The sequence below is a fragment of the Anguilla rostrata genome, chromosome 17 (genome assembly GCF_018555375.3).
Source record: "Anguilla rostrata isolate EN2019 chromosome 17, ASM1855537v3, whole genome shotgun sequence".
In the NCBI taxonomy this organism is placed as follows: Eukaryota; Metazoa; Chordata; class Actinopteri; order Anguilliformes; family Anguillidae; genus Anguilla; species Anguilla rostrata.
This window is the reverse complement of record NC_057949.1, coordinates 2,469,428-2,488,878: the sequence shown is the minus strand read 5'-3', so window position 1 is coordinate 2,488,878 and position 19,451 is coordinate 2,469,428. Positions and strand designations below refer to the sequence as shown.

The 19,451-nt window shown below is 38.1% G+C and overlaps 1 protein-coding gene and 1 long non-coding RNA gene across 5 annotated transcripts in view; one reads left to right on the top strand and one right to left on the bottom strand.

Moving 5' to 3' along the window:
- The window catches only part of LOC135243992 (uncharacterized), a 118,250-nt gene that overhangs the window by 75,832 nt on the left and 22,967 nt on the right, over positions 1-19,451 (bottom strand). The window lies entirely within an intron of this gene.
- LOC135243987 (NACHT, LRR and PYD domains-containing protein 12-like) overlaps positions 4,872-19,451 on the top strand; it is a 92,473-nt gene continuing 77,893 nt past the window's right edge. Inside the window, exons 1-3 of one of the 4 annotated variants that reach the window (XM_064316149.1) lie at positions 4,872-5,152; positions 18,908-19,053; positions 19,267-19,377. In XM_064316149.1, coding sequence (XP_064172219.1) covers positions 18,995-19,053; positions 19,267-19,377 — 170 coding nt within the window. In that variant the 5' untranslated portion in view covers positions 4,872-5,152; positions 18,908-18,994. The remainder of the gene's footprint in view (positions 5,153-18,907; positions 19,054-19,266; positions 19,378-19,451) is intronic. The other 3 variants (XM_064316148.1, XM_064316146.1, XM_064316147.1) reach the window with 3 other exon arrangements.

Here is a 19,451-nt window from a genome sequence, read left to right as displayed (position 1 = left end):
TTTATGCGAATATTCACTTTCATGTCTTGACATCCGAGGCAACAGAATGCATTCACATTTCCAATGTAACTGGCAACAACAGCAGAAAACATGCACACGTTATAAACAATTTGCTGTTTGCTTACTTTCTCATCGTCAATTCCATATAGGCTAATGGCAAAATGACAAGAATAGAACGAAAACTCGGACTTGCGTGAAAATTTAAATTAGCAGTGGTACAGCCACCGTTTGCTTGCCTTCGAAGTTACTGCTAGCCGAGCAGCGAAGTGTGCCCTCCAGATGCGAACCATGCACCATAAATTAGTCCATAGTCTTCCTGGTCTTTTTGTGGAATTGAAGAATGGCAGAGTAAAATTACGGCTGAAAAAGCTAAAGGGAAGATTACTAGAATTAACCTTATTTTACCCTGACAAAAAGTGCGGAAGGTGATTTCCAATTTGCTTTTACTGTAGGCTATCACCAATGTGAATTACGCAGAACTACCGCATACCTCACATAACTGTATCAAACGTTTTGAGTCAATTACAACGGGCTAACAAAGAAAATCCGGAAGAAAATATTCAGCAACCGAATTAATCCGTTTGAATGTTTTGGTACGTAATATGCTGTCCCAGCAGGAATGCTTAGCATTTTATAAAACGAATACTAAAGCAAGAAAAGAACAGAAGAGCACACGTTATAATTCCAAGACGTTGGCAGGCTATAACCAAAACTAGGCTACTGCGCCGCATAACATACAAGTTTGATTTTAAATTATTATGAATATAAATTGGTTTGCGGCTGGAGATTTTTAAACATGGCGGCTGAAAGTAAAAAAAAAATAACACTGCAAGTAGTCGACCAATCAGAAATTTTCAGTGCTTGCGCCCCACCCGAAAGGTTCCTGTACTTTTGGAAAGTACTACCCCCCGAGCAGGAACCTTTTTGGGGGTAAAATAAAGCCCCCGGAACTAAATTTAGACCCTAGTTCCTGCGGTGGAAACGCACCGAGTTCCTCAAAAGGTTCCTAGTTCCGGGGTAAAGTTCCTGCGGTGGAAACGCGGCTTTATATTCAATATATATAATTGCATTTCTGTGGAGTGGCGGAAAGACAGCATCAGTTTTTCTGTGTTTAATTTTGGATGGGAAGGGGGACTGTTCCCATAACATAGTGAACAGATACGAAAAATATTAATGCATACATACTGTACTGTATTCATATTTTTTTGTGCATCTATGGTCATAATTACTCACATCCTAATGTTATCTTATGTTAAGACATTCACATAAACATGCACGCAGCTCGAGGTAAGATAAGAATACGATGTGCACACTTTAGATCAGATATAAACACTATAGACAGTAGATTCATATTTATACTACTGTCTATAGTGTTTACATCTGATCTATAGTGTGTACATCGTATTCTTATCATACCTCAAGCTGTTACTCTGCATTTCCTAGCTTTTACATTTCATCCTGTCCATACTAGTGTTCACACTGTATATATCTTAGCGTATTCATACCACTCTGTTCATTCTGTTAATACTGTTCATACTGTATATATATTTTAGCACATTCATACCTACCCTTACTGTTTATTCTATTTATAATACAAATGTACATTACACTGCACAGCACTTTACTGCTTCTTTTGCACTTCTGGTTAGATGCTAAACTGCATTTCGTTGTCTCAGTACTTGTACTTTGTGCAATGACAATAAAGTTGAATCTAATCTAAATATCAATCATGCCAGCAACTACTCAATTTAAGCCAAGAAAGAAGTTTGGTCCATAGCACAGAATATACAAGGTAACCAAGTGCATTCAACAAAACATTTTATTATATAATATGTCCAGGGAGAGGGTAAAGGTCCAGTCGGTTCCCCCACCCATGGTCTTCCCCTCCTGTTGTTGGTGCTAGATCCGGGCCTGGCTGTCACGACTGCCGCTGACAAACCTCAGACTGGACACACAAATACACTCGTCATTATAGTGGTTGAAATATAAAATATCCAAATTATTCAGCTCCTGCTCCTAATCATTTTATCCTAGAAAACAAAACAGGGAGATAGCGAGTTATGGAGTTGATCGTGCTCTCTACAACAGCATACATCTTGTATCTCTTCTCCATCTCTAACATTTCCATTCCACTGCATGTGAGCGTCCTGCCCAAGAGCTTTCATAGGCACCTCAGGATTTGGACTTTTACCACCCCAGTTTTCTATTTTACTTTATTCTATTTTATTTTATCTAATTGCTAGATTTATTTTCTATTCTATTCTTAGATTCACCTTTATTATATTGTATTTATCTAATTGTTAGCTTTGTTCTGGAGCTAGGCACCTAATAATTTCACTATACATTGTACTGTGTATGTGACAATTAAACTTGATTTTGATTTGATTTGAATATTTTAGAGCGTTTAGAGTTCACCCAGCACAGTTTCAGAAATTTCTGTGGGAAACTTGGTATTTTAGTATAAATATCACATATCTTACAGGGATTATATAAGCAGAAATTGTTTCAGTGTCTAACTGTATCTTCAAACATCTTCAACTATTTAAGCGGCATTGGCATTAAGTTTTGGATGCTACAGATATAACTGACAATTACACACCGGTCATCAAAGTTAGTCTCCCATGCATTCACGTCAGCTCTTCAACAGAAAAAATATGTTAAGTAATTAGCTACCTGCAGTTATACTTTCTTTTTACTGTGATCATCCACATTCATGCTGCTGATCTTATCACCTGTCATTGATGCACTGCCTAACAAACGATCTGTGTAATGACTGAATTAACCAAGGAACAACCTTGCTAGATACAAACTAGCCATGTTATCTAGTTCAGCTAGCTACCATTCATTGTAATCAGATGTACATACTAATACGATCGAAACTAAGTGTTGCTAACTTTCTACTAGGAAAATTACTAAAAGAAAACTGTCTGTTTCCAGTCACTAATTCCACTTCAGACACATTCTACAAGACCCCAGGTAGCTGCACATAATGTTCCAGAACTTTTCACTGTGGAATTTCAGAATAAAGGCCCCTTGAAAATATTAAGCCCTAAAACGAGATGTTATATTCAAAAAGTTACTAAAAGAAAACTGTCTTTTTCCAGTCACTAATTCCAGTTCAGACACATTCTAGAGGACCCCGGGTAGCTGCTCAAACATTTCCAGAACATTTCACTGTGGAATTTCAGAATAAAGGCCCACCAAATATGTTTGGAGGGCCTTTATTTCCATGTACCACATCCATATAACAGGGTGGTAATGCAGACTGCTCGATAGATAAGGACTTTGGTACAGAGATTTAGGTAATTATTATTCATGTTTTTTGCTTCTAGACAGACAGGTAAAAAAAATAAGATTGTAGTTCCTTTCAGTTGCCGCTAGGTGGTACTTGAAGTTCAGTTTCTGAGTTTTTGTTTAATGGGACTGGGAATTTCCTAGCTGGAACCGTGATCTAATATCTGTGCTGTTACAGAGACACTCAACAAAAGTTTTTGTTACGAGCGCTGAGAGCTAGCCTTCTAGTAGCTTGTCACTAGATGGATTACAGTAGCTTTCTCTGGCCGGAGCATCACAAGCTTGGCTTGTATTACTGTTACACTACGAGTATCATCAAACTGTCAATATTGCAGACATCATAAATTGTTGCATGTTTTCATTTGGGAGCAGGAACATGGACACTGATGTTTCTTATTCTGAAGGGACCCTCTGTTGTGTAAGTTTATAGATTCAGTGTTGGCTTTTTAACATCTGTAGACAGAGCTAGTATAATTCTTTCTTTATTAGGGGTACATGGTCACAGTGGCTATGATATTTGTCACTTAAATCAGATTTTGCAATCAGATTCAGAATACAAGAAATCATTGACTACTCAGATGGTCTGTAAATGCATACCCCCACTATTCCCTAGGAGAGTATGCATCTTTTACCCCCTGCACTGTAAAATGTATATCATTTACACTGCATAGTCATCATTCCCTCCTATCACAAAGATTTAAGGGCCACTGAATCATAAATGACTTCTCCTTTCTATTCTTTCTCATTTAATCCAATCTGTGAGATCTAAGTTTACAAGTGTAACTCTATCCACTGCAGTATCAACAAATAGGGGGCACTGGGTGTCTCGTGGCGCAGCCTGTAGAGCACTGTCCACATGCTCATTACAAGCCGCGATGTTGGCGGTTAGAGTCCGACTGCACGACCTTTTCGCATGTCTTTCCATCTTTCTTCCCCTGTTCTTCCTGTCTCTCTACACTATGCTGTCCAATAAAGCTGAAAAGCCCATAAAAATATGTATTTTTTAAAAATAGGGGCACTGGTACACTATGTATAATCACACAGTTACAGGCCAAATATGTACTCTTTTGGTTACAGCTCACTGACACCATGTCTGCCGATGAGATTTTTGTGCTCAGTCATTATATTTAATTAGACCTGGCTGTATTTTAAAGGCCTTTTTGACTAATTCAATTTGACATTGTTCATAATAATGGCAATAGATTTATCAAGTTGGAACCTCAGTCCATTGAGTAAACATTTTATTACAAATAAACTGCAGCTGTTTGTACTCATTTCAGTTTTTTCCCTTAATTGTAGCAATGATCTGTCATATAAAATATCAAGATACATCTCAGAAAGGTCTATAAAAGCTTCCAAGTATCAATTAATACAAAGACAAGTTAGTGACTCAAAGAGAAATACTCTTGTTATCTTTGCAAGGCTTGGAGGCGATCATTTCATACAAGGTGAGATCAACAGTGTCAACGTGAATTCCAGACCAATTGAACTCGCGAGTGGTTGCACCGAGGACAGATGATTTTTATGCGCATTTCCGTTCTGTGAGCGTTCTGTGTGGTTTTGCGGCTGAGCTGTTGTTCCTCCTAGATGTTTCCACTTCACAAACACAGGACTTACAGTTGACTGGGACGTCTCTAGCAGAACAGAAATTTTACAAACTGGCATCCCATCCCAAGTCATTGAGCTCTTCAGTAGAACCCATTCTACTGTCATTGTTTGTCTATGGAAATTGCGTGGCTGTGTGCTTGATTTTGTGCACTTGTTAGCAATGGGTGTTGCTGAAGTAGCCGCACCCATTAGATACAGTGTCGAACGAAGAGGGACTAAAACAAGGAATAAAACTCAACAAAAGAACGGAGTAAGTAGCCTGTTGTGGGGTGGGATGGGATGGAGCAAATAGAAGCTGGTGAAAGGGTTTGGGGAGGAGTGGGCTTAATTCAGTAAAACAAAACTGACAATAAAATTTGCGCGGTGAAATAGGATATTTTCAGTTTTGGGATAAAAAATATCCCATCTGGGATGAAAACAAAAATAAGAACAGAGGTTTTACGTCAAATAAACGGTTAATTGGTATATTTTTGATATTTTAATGGCATTATTTCCTTTGGATATGACGTAGCTATTTGCAATCCAACTCGAACTAGTTTCAAATCGCTCCAATTTAGATGCATTTCAATCGTAAGTGCCTGCACATACAGACTTCCGTATGCGTCGTGTCTTTCTCATCAAATCCTATTGAAGCGTGTTGAATTCGTACTATGAATTCAATAACATAAAATTTAGCGACTACTTTAGCTGCAAGAATTTAGGGTGAATTCGGGTAATCTGGGCCATTGGGTAATGTGGGACACCTAAACTCCAGTGTGTTTATTTCCTGTTCTAACAAAATCTAGTCAACAGGACTTTTACTATAGGTTTAGCACGGATGTCATGTTACTGAAATCACATGACTTCACGGGGGTGATGTCACAGAAAGGGGCAGGGCACTTATCAATCAGGAAGCTACCCTGGGAATTGCATGACAAGGTCAGTGACGTAGGATTCTGACAAGATTAATGTTAAGGATGTAAATCTGTCATAAAGGAGACAATGTTCCTAATTGTTATCAAATTATGTTTGTGATCTATTCAAGCAACAAAATATGCATTAAAGTGTGTTTTAGTTATTTTTTCTTTCAAACATTTTTTAGTTGTCCCACAAATATGATTGAGAATGTGGGACAGCATGCTTTGGGTAATCTGGGACAGTCATTTAAGTTCTTCAAATGGGGGAAATATGCATTTAGGGACTTCCTGAAGTTACATTCATAGTTATTTAAGGTTTATAAGTCTAATGCCGGTAGACAATGTTCTGTACACACATGCACTCACACTCTCTCTCTCTCTCTTCATCACTGCCATACCTGTTCCTTCTCTCTCTCACACACACACACACACACAGTATTTTGTAGTTGTTCATGTGAGAGTCATTAGTCAGCTAAAATATGAAAATATCCATGACCTAAAATTAACTCAATGAAATGTATTACAGAATACAATGGCACCACCGCGTCAGGAAAAGAGAGGGCAACAGAAAGAGCGAGGAAGAGCGAGAGAGGGAAATGAGAGAAGTAGGAAGAAGCCAAATCAATGGAGTGAGACTAGAATGAAGGGAGCTATAGCTGAGTACAGGGAGTTAGTGGAGGCAGGTAGCGTCCCTCAGCTTCGTTTTTTTGGGTCTCTCACCTGCAAGGACTGTTTGTTCCCCGAGTAGCCTCAATTTTAATAGAATGGAGAATTTAAATGAATAACCAAATGAATTACTTTAATCTAATTGTTGCTTGCTGTTGCTTGAATTTTAGTTGATTTTTTAAAATGTTATACAATTTTAATAGAATGTTTTAAATGAATTTAAATGAATTAACACTGTAGATCCGTTAATCCCGTGTAGAGATAGAAAGTATTTTTCATGATATTTTCTTTATTTAGTTCTTTATGAAAAAATATTATGACTTTTTTATATGTTTATATGAATTAATGAAATTTCTATGAATAATATACATTTTCATATTCAGCTTTCTGTCCTTGTCATTTTTTCATAATGCTTTTTAAAAATTGGTGATATTGAGCTTGGCATAAATAAAGTAAAGTGGTTTAGGCTTTTTAAAGCCTAATACAAGTGTCCCAGATTACAAAGTTACCTGTCCCAGATGATCAAATTCAGGCAGATTTTTTTTTTTTTGGCACAAAGAACACTAATAGTTGTGGCATGTCTCCTCTGGGTATGATATCTACATTCTTTCTCACCAAGTAGCCTAGCCTAGACTCTCGAGCTAAATCAAAATGCCGAAAAGAGACTGTAAGGAGACAAAAAGTTCAACAACTAAAGAATCTCTCGAGATGACCGTTGAAGAAGAGGGCTGTACAACTTTCCCTGCAACACCCACAAAAAGCCCAGATCCAAAAATAATTTGCAGCATCGGAAAAGAGACGGCAGAGGACACTAACACTAACATACCCCTCAATTATCAGAGCACAATTAAAGTGTCGGGAAGGTGACCTTCTTTCCATCAATAAATGCTTCAGATCCGCGGAAACCTGTTCTCTTTCCTTGCCACTTAAACCAGGGGCCAGAGTTTGCCTCTTCTCTGTCTCTCCTGCTGGGTGAGATCTTCTTTGACTCGAACATTGGGCCTCATTCACCAACCGTTCTTAAGAAGAATTTTCTTCTTAAAACCCACTTACTCAGCTTTCATGAAGATTCTGACATTCACCAATGTTTTCCTATTTGGGATTTGTTCTTGGGTAAGAACAGAATCTACGCACACGCAAGAGCACACTTACGCACATTTGAGTGCTGACATGTTTATGCAAAATAATTGGTTATTGCGTTTTCTTCAATTCTACAGTTGTATAATATTATAGGATTTCAATTACATCATTTATAATTTTCATTATTTTACAAAGCATTAAGGTGGCAGGTTCTGCCTCAGAGGGTGGTTGCCTCAGCGGGAGTAAATGATAAAAATCAAACCATTGTAGTGACCTTTTGTTTTTGGGCGTTTCAATTATGCAATGTTTGGTCTGTACTGCAAAAGCAAATTTTTTAATTTTGAATACAGACTAAGCACTTAAGTAACACTTTTTAAACACATGGACATGTTGATGAAGAGAACGTCATGGTTTGTTGACGGTGCCTAGTTTGTTGATTAGAAGCATTCTAATTGGTGTCCGTGTTCAGTGATATAATTTTTTCTTTCATAGTTCAGTTGTTTGTAAAGTTAACAGACATCTAGAGTTTTATTTTATGGTGCAATTTGTTTTTGACGCTTTGAATCTGTGTTCTTTTAACGTAAGAGGTTTACGTGATATTACAAAAAGGAAAGCCGATTTTATTTTTGCTAGACGTTGTAATGTTGAATTGATATTTTTACAAGAGACGCATTCCTGTAGTAATGACGAAAAACTGTGGAAGGTTCAATGGGAAGATTAAGCTTTTTTCTCTCATGGCTCAAACTACTCAGCAGGAGTGGCTATTTTACTGAACAATTTTCATGATGTAGCCTAATTGAAAGCTCAGTTTCTAATGAAGGTCGCTGGATTATTCTGATTATGAAGTTGAACAATTGTTTTTCATCATCTGTAATATATATAGTCCCAATGATTTAACTCAAGCAAGGCATATGTTTACTTAGCTTGTGCTGAAATTGAGACATTTTCAGAAAAAATATACGAACGCTAAGTTCATTTAATGACTTTAATGATGCACCGGTTGACGTAATGGATCATAGCCCTCCAAGAAGAATTCAAAGAAGTTTTAAGGCAATTACGTTTGTATGCAGTCAAATTGGATTCTCTGATTTCTGGTGTTTTTTGAACCCTAATACAAAGGATTACACTTGGAATAACGCTAAAAAACTGTTCAGTCAAGGATTGATGTATGGTTATTATCACCCTGTTGTTTACTATTTGTTTCTGAGGTAGTACACTAATATGCCCCTATGACAGACCATAAAATGATAATTCTTAGGTTGAAAGGATCCAAGGAAATGAATAACAAAATTAGAGGATATTGGAAATTAAATAATAGCCTACTATGTGATATTATTTTCAAAGAAAGTGTTAAATTAATAGAAATTTTAGAAAATGAAGACATGAGTCATATTCAAAGGTGGGAATGGTTTAAATTTAATGTAAGACGGCAAGCGATGAAGCGCAGTAAGGAAATTAAAAAGCAGAAACATGCCAAAGAAAAAGAGTTGATGAATAGGCTATATATTTTGAACTCTAAGGAAAATTTAACAGAAGATGAGTTAATTATATTTAAGGAGATTAATGCAGAAATTGACATAAGTTATACTGAACAATCTAGGGGAGCATTTGTTAGGTCAAGGGCAAAATGGCTTGAGGATGGAGAAAGAAATTCTAGTTACTTCTTTGCATTAGAAAAGAGAAATAGGAAAATAAATAATATATCTACCCTTAGAATAAATGGAATTGTCAATTCTGACCCAAAGGATATCGCAAAATACGTCAGCAAATTTTATGGCGATTTGTTCAAGTCAAACGCATTGCAATACATTTATTGAGCAAATTAAAAATCTTACACCAAAAATTTCCAATGAATTCATGTCTGATTGCAAAAAAGATATTTCAATAGAGGGTATGCATTGACATCACTTTCCCACCGAGAAAATACCCATACCTTACCTCCCACACCTTAATTTATATGCTTGGATAGCTAATACTATCTAACCATCCCCCCTTTGTTTGTAGAACACAAGGCTCGTCATCATGGATGCTTTGTAATAAATGCTGACAAAAACTTTACAGTTACACAGAATATAAATGAGAGATGCTAAATATTGAATTGATGAGTAGTCAATACAGTAGCCTACATACAGTCCCCTCCAAAAGTATTTGAACAGCAAGGCCAATTCCTTTGTTTTTGCAATACACTGAATACATTTGGGGTTGAGATAAAAAGATGAACATGAGACAAGAGTTCAGAATTTCAGCTTTTATTTCCTGGTATTTACATCTAGATGTGTTAAACTACGTAGAACATAGCACCTTTGGTGTCAGACCACCTAATTTTTAGGTGAGCAAAAGTATTGGAACGGAGAGTATTTAAGTAAATGAAAGCAAATAACACTTAATATTTGGTGGCATATCTCTTGCTTGCAATAACTGCATCAAGCCTGCGACCCATTGACACCACCAAACTGTTGCATTCTTCTTTTGTGATGCTTTTCCAGGGTTTTACTGCAGCCTCTTTCAGTTGTTGTTTGTTTCGGAGGGTTTTTCCCTTCAATCTCCTCTTCAGGAGGTGAAATGCATGCTCAATTGGGTCAAGGTCTGGTGATTGACTTGGCCAGTCTAAAACCTTCCACTTTTTCTCCCTAATGAAATTGTGTTGGCAGTGTGTTTTGGGTCATTGTCTTGCTGCATGACCTCAGACCCCTCCGATGTAACGAATTATCGACCCGGATCGCTTCTAGCCTTTCTGTCCAAATCCCTTGAACGAGCAGTTCTTAAACAACTAACCTCTTTTCTCCATCAGAACAACCTGCTAGACCCTCATCAGTCTGGCTTCCGATCCAGGCACTCAACAGAGACTGCACTCCTAGCTGTGACGGAGGCACTTGCCACTGCAAGAGCCTCACGCCTCTCGTCTGTCATGATCCTTCTTGACCTGTCTGCAGCTTTTGACACGGTCAACCATAAAATACTCCTCTCCACCTTGGCTGGGATGGGAATTGCCGGGACTGCCCTGTCTTGGTTCGCTTCCTATCTTGCAGATAGGACTTACCAGGTCACCTGGAAGGGGTCTGCCTCTGCTTCTCATCCACTTGTTACGGGAGTGCCGCAGGGATCTGTACTGGGTCCTCTGTTGTTCTCCTTATACACCAGATCTCTTGGTTCAGTCATTAATTCACATGGCTTCTCCTATCATTGTTATGCAGATGACACACAACTCTTCTTTTCTTTCCCCCCCTCGGCCACACAGGTCAATGATAAGATCTCTTCCTGCCTGGCTGACATCTCCACCTGGATGGCCAGCCACCATCTGAAGCTCAACCTCAACAAAACTGAGCTGCTCTTCTTCCCATGCAAGACCTCCTTACTTTGTGAGCTCTCAATCACGGTTGATGGCACCACAGTGACTGCCTCTCACTCTGCCAAGAGCTTGGGGGTGGTCCTGGATGACCAACTGGACCTCAAGGAGCACATCGAGGCAACATCACGGTCCTGCAGATTCCTTCTGTACAACATCAGAAGGATTCAACCATACCTGACGACACACTCCACCCAGCTGTTCGTCCAGGCTACGGTGACCTCTCGCCTTGATTACTGCAACTCTCTCCTTGCAAGCCTGCCAGCTTGTGCCATACAGCCACTACAGATGATTCAGAATGCCGCTGCCCGACTCATCTACAACCTCCCCAAATTCTCCCACGTCACTCCTCTGCTGCGATCACTTCACTGGCTACCGGTCGCTGCCAGGATCCGGTTCAAAGCCCTGACCCTTGCCTACACTGCTGCCAACAGGACAGCCCCCATCAATTCTATGTGCCTGCTCGACCACTCCGCTCTGCGGCAGCAGGGCGCCTTGTAACCCCTCCCACCCGCCCAAAGGGATCACAGAGCTTCTCCACCCTAGCTCCCCAGTGGTGGAACGAACTCCCCGTCCCTCTCCGAACCTCCCCCTCACTACCCATCTTCCGCCGTGGCCTGAAGACTCATCTCTTCAGACTATACCTAGACTAACCACCACCACGCTGTATATTTCACTCTTTTATAAAAAAAAAAAAAAAAAAAAAAAAAACCCTTTTCTGTCACTTGTTACATGTTGCCCCATCCCAACACCTCTTGGTAATTTGTATTTGTCCTAATTCTGTAGCTTATTCTTCTGCCTAGTTGGCTGTGCAGATGTTAGGCCAGAATAGTGTTCACTGTTCTCGGCTAGAAATAGCTGTACAAAATAAGTATTGTACCTTACTGAACCCGTGTTTAGCAGTTGTCTATGACCATGAAATGCACTTTTTTGTACGTCGCTTTGGATAAAAGCGTCTGCCAAATGAATGTAATGTAATGATGAAGTTCCTCCCAATTAGTTTGGACGCATTTCTCCGTAAATTGGCAGAATGTTTTTGTAGACTTCTGAATTCATCCTGCTGCTACCATCATGAGTTACATCATCAATAAAGATTAGTGAGCCCACTCCAGAAGCAGCCACGCAAGCCCAAGCCATGGCACTTCCTCCGCCGTGCTTCACAGATGAGCTTATATGTTTTGGATCATGAGTAGATCCCTTCTTTCTCCACACTTTGGCCTTTCCATCACTTTGGTAGAGGTTAATCTTGGTCTCATCAGTCCATAAAACTTTGTACCAGAACTTTTGTGGCTCATCTCTGTACTTTGCAAATTGTAATCTCGTCTTCCGATTCTTACTACTGATGAGTGGTTTGCATCTTGTGGTATAGCCTCTATATTGCTGCTTTCTAAGTCTTCTTCAACAGTTGATTGAGATACCTTCACCCCTGTCCTGTGGAGATTGTTTGTGATGTCACTGACTGATGTTTTGAGGTTTTTCTTCACAGCTTTCACAATGTTTTTGTCATCAACTGCTGTTGTTTTCCTTGGTCGACCTGTTCGATATCTGTTGCTCAGGATGCCAGCGGTTTTCTTTCTTTTTAAGGACATTCCAGGTTGTCGTACAAGCTATCCCCAATGCTTGTGCAATGGCTCTGATCGATTTCCCCTCTTTTCTAAGCTTGCTTTTCTCCCAAAGACAGCTCTCTGGTCTTCATGTTAGTTTATCTTTTATAACACAAATGCAGTTTTCACAGGCAAAACCCAAGGCTAAAACCAAGAGACATTCAGAACTATTTATTGTTTAACCAGTCAATCTAACAGGACACATCTGGGCAACAAGAAACACCTGTCAGTCATATGTTCCAATACTTTTGCTCACCTAAAAATTGGGTTGTCTGATACAAAAGGTGATATGTTCTAAGTTGTTTAACAAATCTAGATAAAAATACCAGGAAATAAAAGCTGAAATTCGGATCTGTCATCTCATGTACATCTTTTGACCTCAAACTCAATTGTCTTCAGTGTATAGCAAAAACAAAGGAATTGACCTTGCTGTTCTAATACTTTTGGAGGGGACTGTAACTTAAGGTATGATCTTACCCAAAAATCCAACATACCTGACACAAAATGACAACCGCAAATCCACGTTTCGATGCCTGGATTCCACTTGTTTCTGTGAATTTCCGCGATTCATTTGCTTCTCTTTTCTTTAGCTTTCAGCAGTCTGTAAAAAAGATAGCTCCGAACGAGGGCTTTTCTTACTACTGCCTAAGCCAGAAAAAGACCTTTTATCAATAGAAAATTGGCAACCTCTGTCATTATTAAACATAGATTACAAGCTCTCATCGCAAGTATATGCTAAAAGATTAAAAAAAGGATTTGACAAAATTATGAATGAAACTCAGACCGGATATATGGCAAAAAGACTCATAAACTCTATTAGATTGAATAATCGATGAGATCTAATACTAGACATGATTGATTCAAATTCTCTAATGCTTTTTTGGACTTTTACAAAGCATTTGACTCTATAGAACATTCTTTAAAAATGAAAGCTCTGCAGATCTTTGGTTTTGGTGAAAACTTTATTTCAACCATTGAAATGTTTTATCATGACATAAATAGTTCTGTTATACTTTTTCTAAATATTTCAAACAGGTTCAACATGTCAGAGCTTTCGAGGAAATGGACCCAAATGCAGAGAGGGGAAAACTCAGGAACTCCAAATGAATCTAAAACAAAGACTTTAATTTCCAATGCAGGTAACAAAAAGCAGGGAACAAAGGGCCTCGCAGGGCAACTCTTGAAAAACACAAAGAAGTTCTTCAAAAAAGAAAACAGGAGAATCCAAAAAAATCCAAAAAGAAAAACATGCAGAACAGAAACTGGGGCAGGGCCGGAACTCACAGGCGGAAAACACAGAGGCAGAAAAACATGCAGAAACACACGTGAAAACACATGCGGAAACACACGTGAAAACACATGCGGAAACACAAGGAACCAGCAACCGAGTCAGGCAACCGAAGCAAAGAACTTAAATAGACACGACACTAACGAGACACAGGAGGGCACAATGCACAATCGGACCACAGAGAGGGAAGGGAAAACGAGACATAACCAAAAAACAATAATTGAATAATTGAAAACAATAATACAATTAAACGGAAAGGGAACAGAACTACAAACTGAAGTGTCGCCATCTGGCGACCCAAAAAAGGAAATGCAGACGAACATAGAACCATGACACAACATTAGTAGAGGTGTTCGTCAAGGTTGTCCAATTTCATGCTTTTTATTTTTAATTGTAGCAGAACTAATGTTATTGCATCTTATAAATAATCCCAAATGTTCATGGCTTAACCATCTTTGAAAGAGAAATCAAAATTACTCAGTTAGCAGATGATACTGTACTATTTCTTAAAAATAAGTCAGAATTACCAAAAGCTTTGCAAATGGTTGAAATGTTCTCTCTTGCATCAGGCCTGAAACTAAACACAAAAAAATGTGAAATACTGTGTCTGTATGACACTACGGACAGTATTTTGTGTAACATACCAGTTAAACAGAGCATTAAGTATCTTGGCATTACTATTAGTAAAAACAAAAAACACAGCAGCTCAACTTTCCTAGTAAGATTAAAAAAACTGAGACTATTCTAAACTTATGGCTGCAGAGAGGTTTGTTGATTTTAGGAAGAATTCTTTTAACAAAAGCAGAAGGTGTCTCCAGGCTTGTCTATCCTGCTCTGTCACTTGATGTAGATAACCCTACCTGTAAAGAGATTAATAGTTTATTTGTCAATTTTACTTGGAAAAACAAACACCACCATTTGAAAAAGTCAGAAGGGGGGCTTGAGTTATTGGATTTCATAGATTTAAACCATGCATTTAAAATTAAGTGGCTAAAGAATTGTTTAACATCGCCAGAATCTTTGTGGTTTTTATTCCTTTTAACATTTTCATAAAAAATAGGAGGTCTAAAATTTCTAATGGGTTGCAGTTATGACATTTCCAAATTGCCTTGCAAGTCTCGCGATTCCACCAACAGGCGCTTATGTCCTGGAAACTGTGCTTTGTACACAATTTCTCTCCCTATTTGGAATAACTGTAACACCACTATAAAGTCGAAAAGCATTTATAAGTGAAACTTGATTGACAAAGAAATCATTTATGTTGCTGATATCATAGACAGCAGGGGTAAAGCCTTTCCTATCACTTATAGAGAATTTAGTTCTGTAGTTAATGCCATTCCCTCTGGATTAATTCAACTAATGAGAGGTAATGAGATGTTATACCAGGATATTAGCAGAGTAGAACCTAAGTTGATGATCGGTAACATATGCATTATAGATAAGAAATGCTCAAATAAACATATAAGACACATTCTTCAATATAAAAAATGGACCTCACCAAGAGGTAAATCATTTTGGAATTCACAGATAAAGGACATTGATTGGAAAAGGTCATGGCTTTACCCTTTTAAATTTTGCATCTCAAAGAAAATTAAAGAGATTCATTTTAAAATACTGCATAATATATATCCTTCTAATTTAATAATATCTAAATTCACTGATATTGAAGATAAATGTGGATTTTTTAGAACTGACACTGAAACTCTACATTTATTTTTCCCTTGTTCAAAAACCACAAAATTCTGGAGTGAAATAGAATCTTTCATTCTTAGCGAAACTGGGCATATTATTAAATTGGGTGAGAAAGATATAATTGGTGGCTTCCAACACAAATTATTAGGCCTGGAATTCATAATTTATTTGATCATTTTATTAGGAAAATGTCATATCCGTAAAAAATTCAAAATTCTCCAAGTCTTACCCAAATATAAAAGCATTTTTACTTGACTTACAATCACAATTACAATGTCTTAGGTTAGTAAATAATAAGAAAAGTAATAAAACAATATTGTTTTATGAAGAGTTATTCACAAGGTGTCATTAATTTCTTTTTTTATTTTTTTAAATTTATTTTATTTATTTATTATTATTATTTTTATGTTATTATTTTCAGATTTCTGAGATAATGTATGTATGTGTATATTTGCACAAATTGATTGAATTGTACTGTATAGATTTTTACAGAAATTGTATAATTCTATGATGTCTGACTGTTGTATATTACTTGTTGCAATAAAAAAAGCAGTTAATTTATGTATTTGGAAAAAAAAAAAAAGCTCATAAAGTCCAGTGGTTACTCGAGGTATTACAGTTTAGTAAGCCTCTGGTGGCAAAAAGCAAATTTCCCCATTGAAGTCCATTCAAAACTATGAATTTACCCTGGCCAAATTAAATTATTAAATTACTTTTAAACTCTAAAATTTATTTACACTGAACTAATCACTCTCCAGGCACAGATGAAGATATAAGGTTACTTGGCAAATAACACAGAAAATATTTTGACGTAACAGAGTTAACGTCATGTGGCAGCTATTTTGGTCCTCACTTGTGGACTCTCCTCTTCAGCTCTCCCCACAGTTTTCTATGGGGTTTAGGTCAGGGGGCTGGGATGGCCAAAGCTTGATTCTGTGGTCAGTGAACCCTTTTTTGTGTGCATTTGGAGGTATGGTTTGGATCATTGTGCTGCAGGAAGATCCAACCCTGACCCAATTTTAGCCTGCTGGTAGAGACAGCCATACTTAAATCTAAAAATCTCCTGGTATCTGATGGAGTCCATGATGCCATGTACCCTAATAAGGTGCCCACAGCCTGGAAGTAAGTCAGCCGCACAGCCTTCACAGTGGGGATTGGGTTCTTTTCTGCATGTTCATGCCTCTTTTTACACAAACCCACCTCTGGTTTGCCGGAAAGCTCTATTTTGGTTTCATCTGACTATCTGATTCAAAGCCCTGACTCCGATTCAAAGCCCTGACCCTTGCCTACACTGCCGCCAACAGGACAGCCCCCATCTACTTGCAGGACATGACTCAATTCTATGTGCCTGCTCGACCACTCCGCTCTGCAGCAGCAGGGCGTCTTGTAACCCCTCCCACCCGCCCAAAGGGATCACAGAGCTTCTCCACCCTAGCTCCCCAGTGGTGGAACGAACTCCCCGTCCCTCTCCGAACCTCCCCCTCACTATCCATCTTCCGCCGTGGCCTGAAGACTCATCTCTTCAGACTATACCTAGAATAACCACCACCATGCTGTGTGTATATATATATATATATATATATATATATATGTATATATATATATATATATATATACATATTAAAAAAATAAAAAATAAAAAATAAAAAAACCCTTTTTTCCTTGTCACTTGTTACATGTTGCCCCATCCCTGCACTTCTTGGTAAATTGTATTTGTCCTAATACTCTAGCTTAATCTTCTGCCTAGTTTGGCTTTGCAGATGTTAGACCAGGATAGTGTTCATTGTTCTCAGCTAGAAATAGCTGTACAAAATAAGTAATTGTACCTTACTGAACCCGTGTTCAGCAGTTGTCTACGATCATGAAAATGCACTTCTTGTACGTCGCTTTGGATAAAAGCGTCTGCCAAATGAATGTAATGTAATGTAATGTAATGTAATCTGACCCAATTCCAGTCAGAGTGACTTTAGCAAACTCCAGGTGCTAAAGTGGTTTGATGATAGCAAAGGCTTTCTTCTGGCTAGCCCTCCATGCTTGTTAGCATGGAGTTCATCTCTAATTGTACAGTTGGAGACTTGAATGCAAACAACTTCAGAAATTTTCCAACTGTGATCCCTGGAGAAACTTTTGCCTCTTGAATCAGCCTCCTGATTGTGTGCCTGTGTCCGCTCCCAGGCTGGCTCAACACAGCACCAGTTGTTTTAAACTTCTTAATTATTATTTATTATATACCTGTGGAGGCAGGTATTTTCAGACATTTACCTTTTTTATAGCCATTGCCTGATTTATGATGATCAACAACTTTTTGGCTCATTGCAGTTGCGTATTCTCTGATCTTGCCCACACTGAGGGGGTTTGGCTTGCGTGTATTCCCCAATGAAATGGAAAGTCATGGATGACCACTTAAGAGTTCCTCAAGACTCGGGTGTGCTTAAGTTAAATATGAATGGGAATATACAATCAGATTTTGTTCATAAGGATTTCTAGGGGTGCCAATGATTGTGAAACGTATTTTTAAGAAAAATGTTTTGTTTTTGTTTTTTTAAGTTTTTTATTTGCGTAATTTTACCTAAGTTAAAGCCTTTTTTGATCATATTTACCAAGGGTCCTGATAAATCTCTAGCGCACTGTAAATGTGTGTTCATTTCTGTTACAAAGCTAGAAGATCCAACATTGTCACCTTCAAGTTTAATGTTGCTCTCAGTGTGTAAAAAAATTATTCAGCAACATTTTCTCCATATTTTCATTACTTTGTCATTGTGAATTTCAGTTTCCCAGTTGAGAGCAAATCTCAAAAATGCATGACACTGGATTAACTGTTAAATCAATGGGGAAAAAATAAAAATAAAATAAACGCAATGAGCCATCTTTAATAAAGAAAAAAAGAAAATTGCTCAAAGAAAAAGTTTTATAGGGAAGTAATAATCTGAATTTTAATGTTTGTACAATTAGTTGTCTAAATTATTGCCACACCTAAATATTCCATTGAAAATCTGTGGTTTGAACTGAACAGGATAGTCCATAAGCACAGAACAAAGGATATTAAGGACATGGAAAGATTAGAAAGGAGAGGGTGAACAAAGTACTGAATAGAGGGGTGCCAGTACTTGTGATGCCTACTTTCTGGAAATAAATGTGAATGTATAATCTGAGAAATGTGTAATTTTGGTTGATTCAATTGAATGATTAATAAAATATGTTCAGCTTGTTGGACAATCAATGTATATCATAGCACTGGCATCATTTAAATAATGAAATCATTCATCATTATCAAGTGTGAAAACGTTGGATGGGACTGTATTGTACATGTTTGGGGCCTATTTAAATTACATATTTCTTCCAGTCGACAGTAAAGTATAGAGTGTATGTGTGTGTCGCTGTGTGTATAACTGTGTCTGTGTGTTCAACATGTTCTCATTTTGTGTGTTTACAGGTTAGCTAATTTGGGTTAAACCCCACTTGCAATCTAAACTGGTCTGATGTGTTCCAGTCTCCTGAGGTAGGGGGCGCTGTTTCTAAAATGAGTCTCTCAGGGGAGCCAGAGACCAAAAAGGGAACCCTCAGCACTGAGAGGAAAAGGTATTGCATGAAACAGATATTTAATGTGATATGAGTTAGAGCTGTAGTAAGAGGATGAGTTTAACTGGATGCTCTGTCTCCATGTGCTGTGAGTTAGAGCTGCAGTAAGAGGATGAGTTTAACTGGAAGCATGGTATCCATGTGCTATGAGGAAGAGCTGCAGTAAGAGGATGGGTTTAACTGGAAGCTCTGTCTCAATATTTTTCTTCACAGGGCCCAAGTAGAAAGAGCAGGGTCATCTTTACCCAGCTGTCTGTCTATGAAGAGTGATCATTCAATGGATCAACCAGTCACGTTCAGCAAACAATTCACAGGTGATCAAATGTAAGTAAACAGGTTCATTTTGAAATAACTACTTAATTGTGCTGTGGCAAACACGCCTGCCACAGGCCACCGAA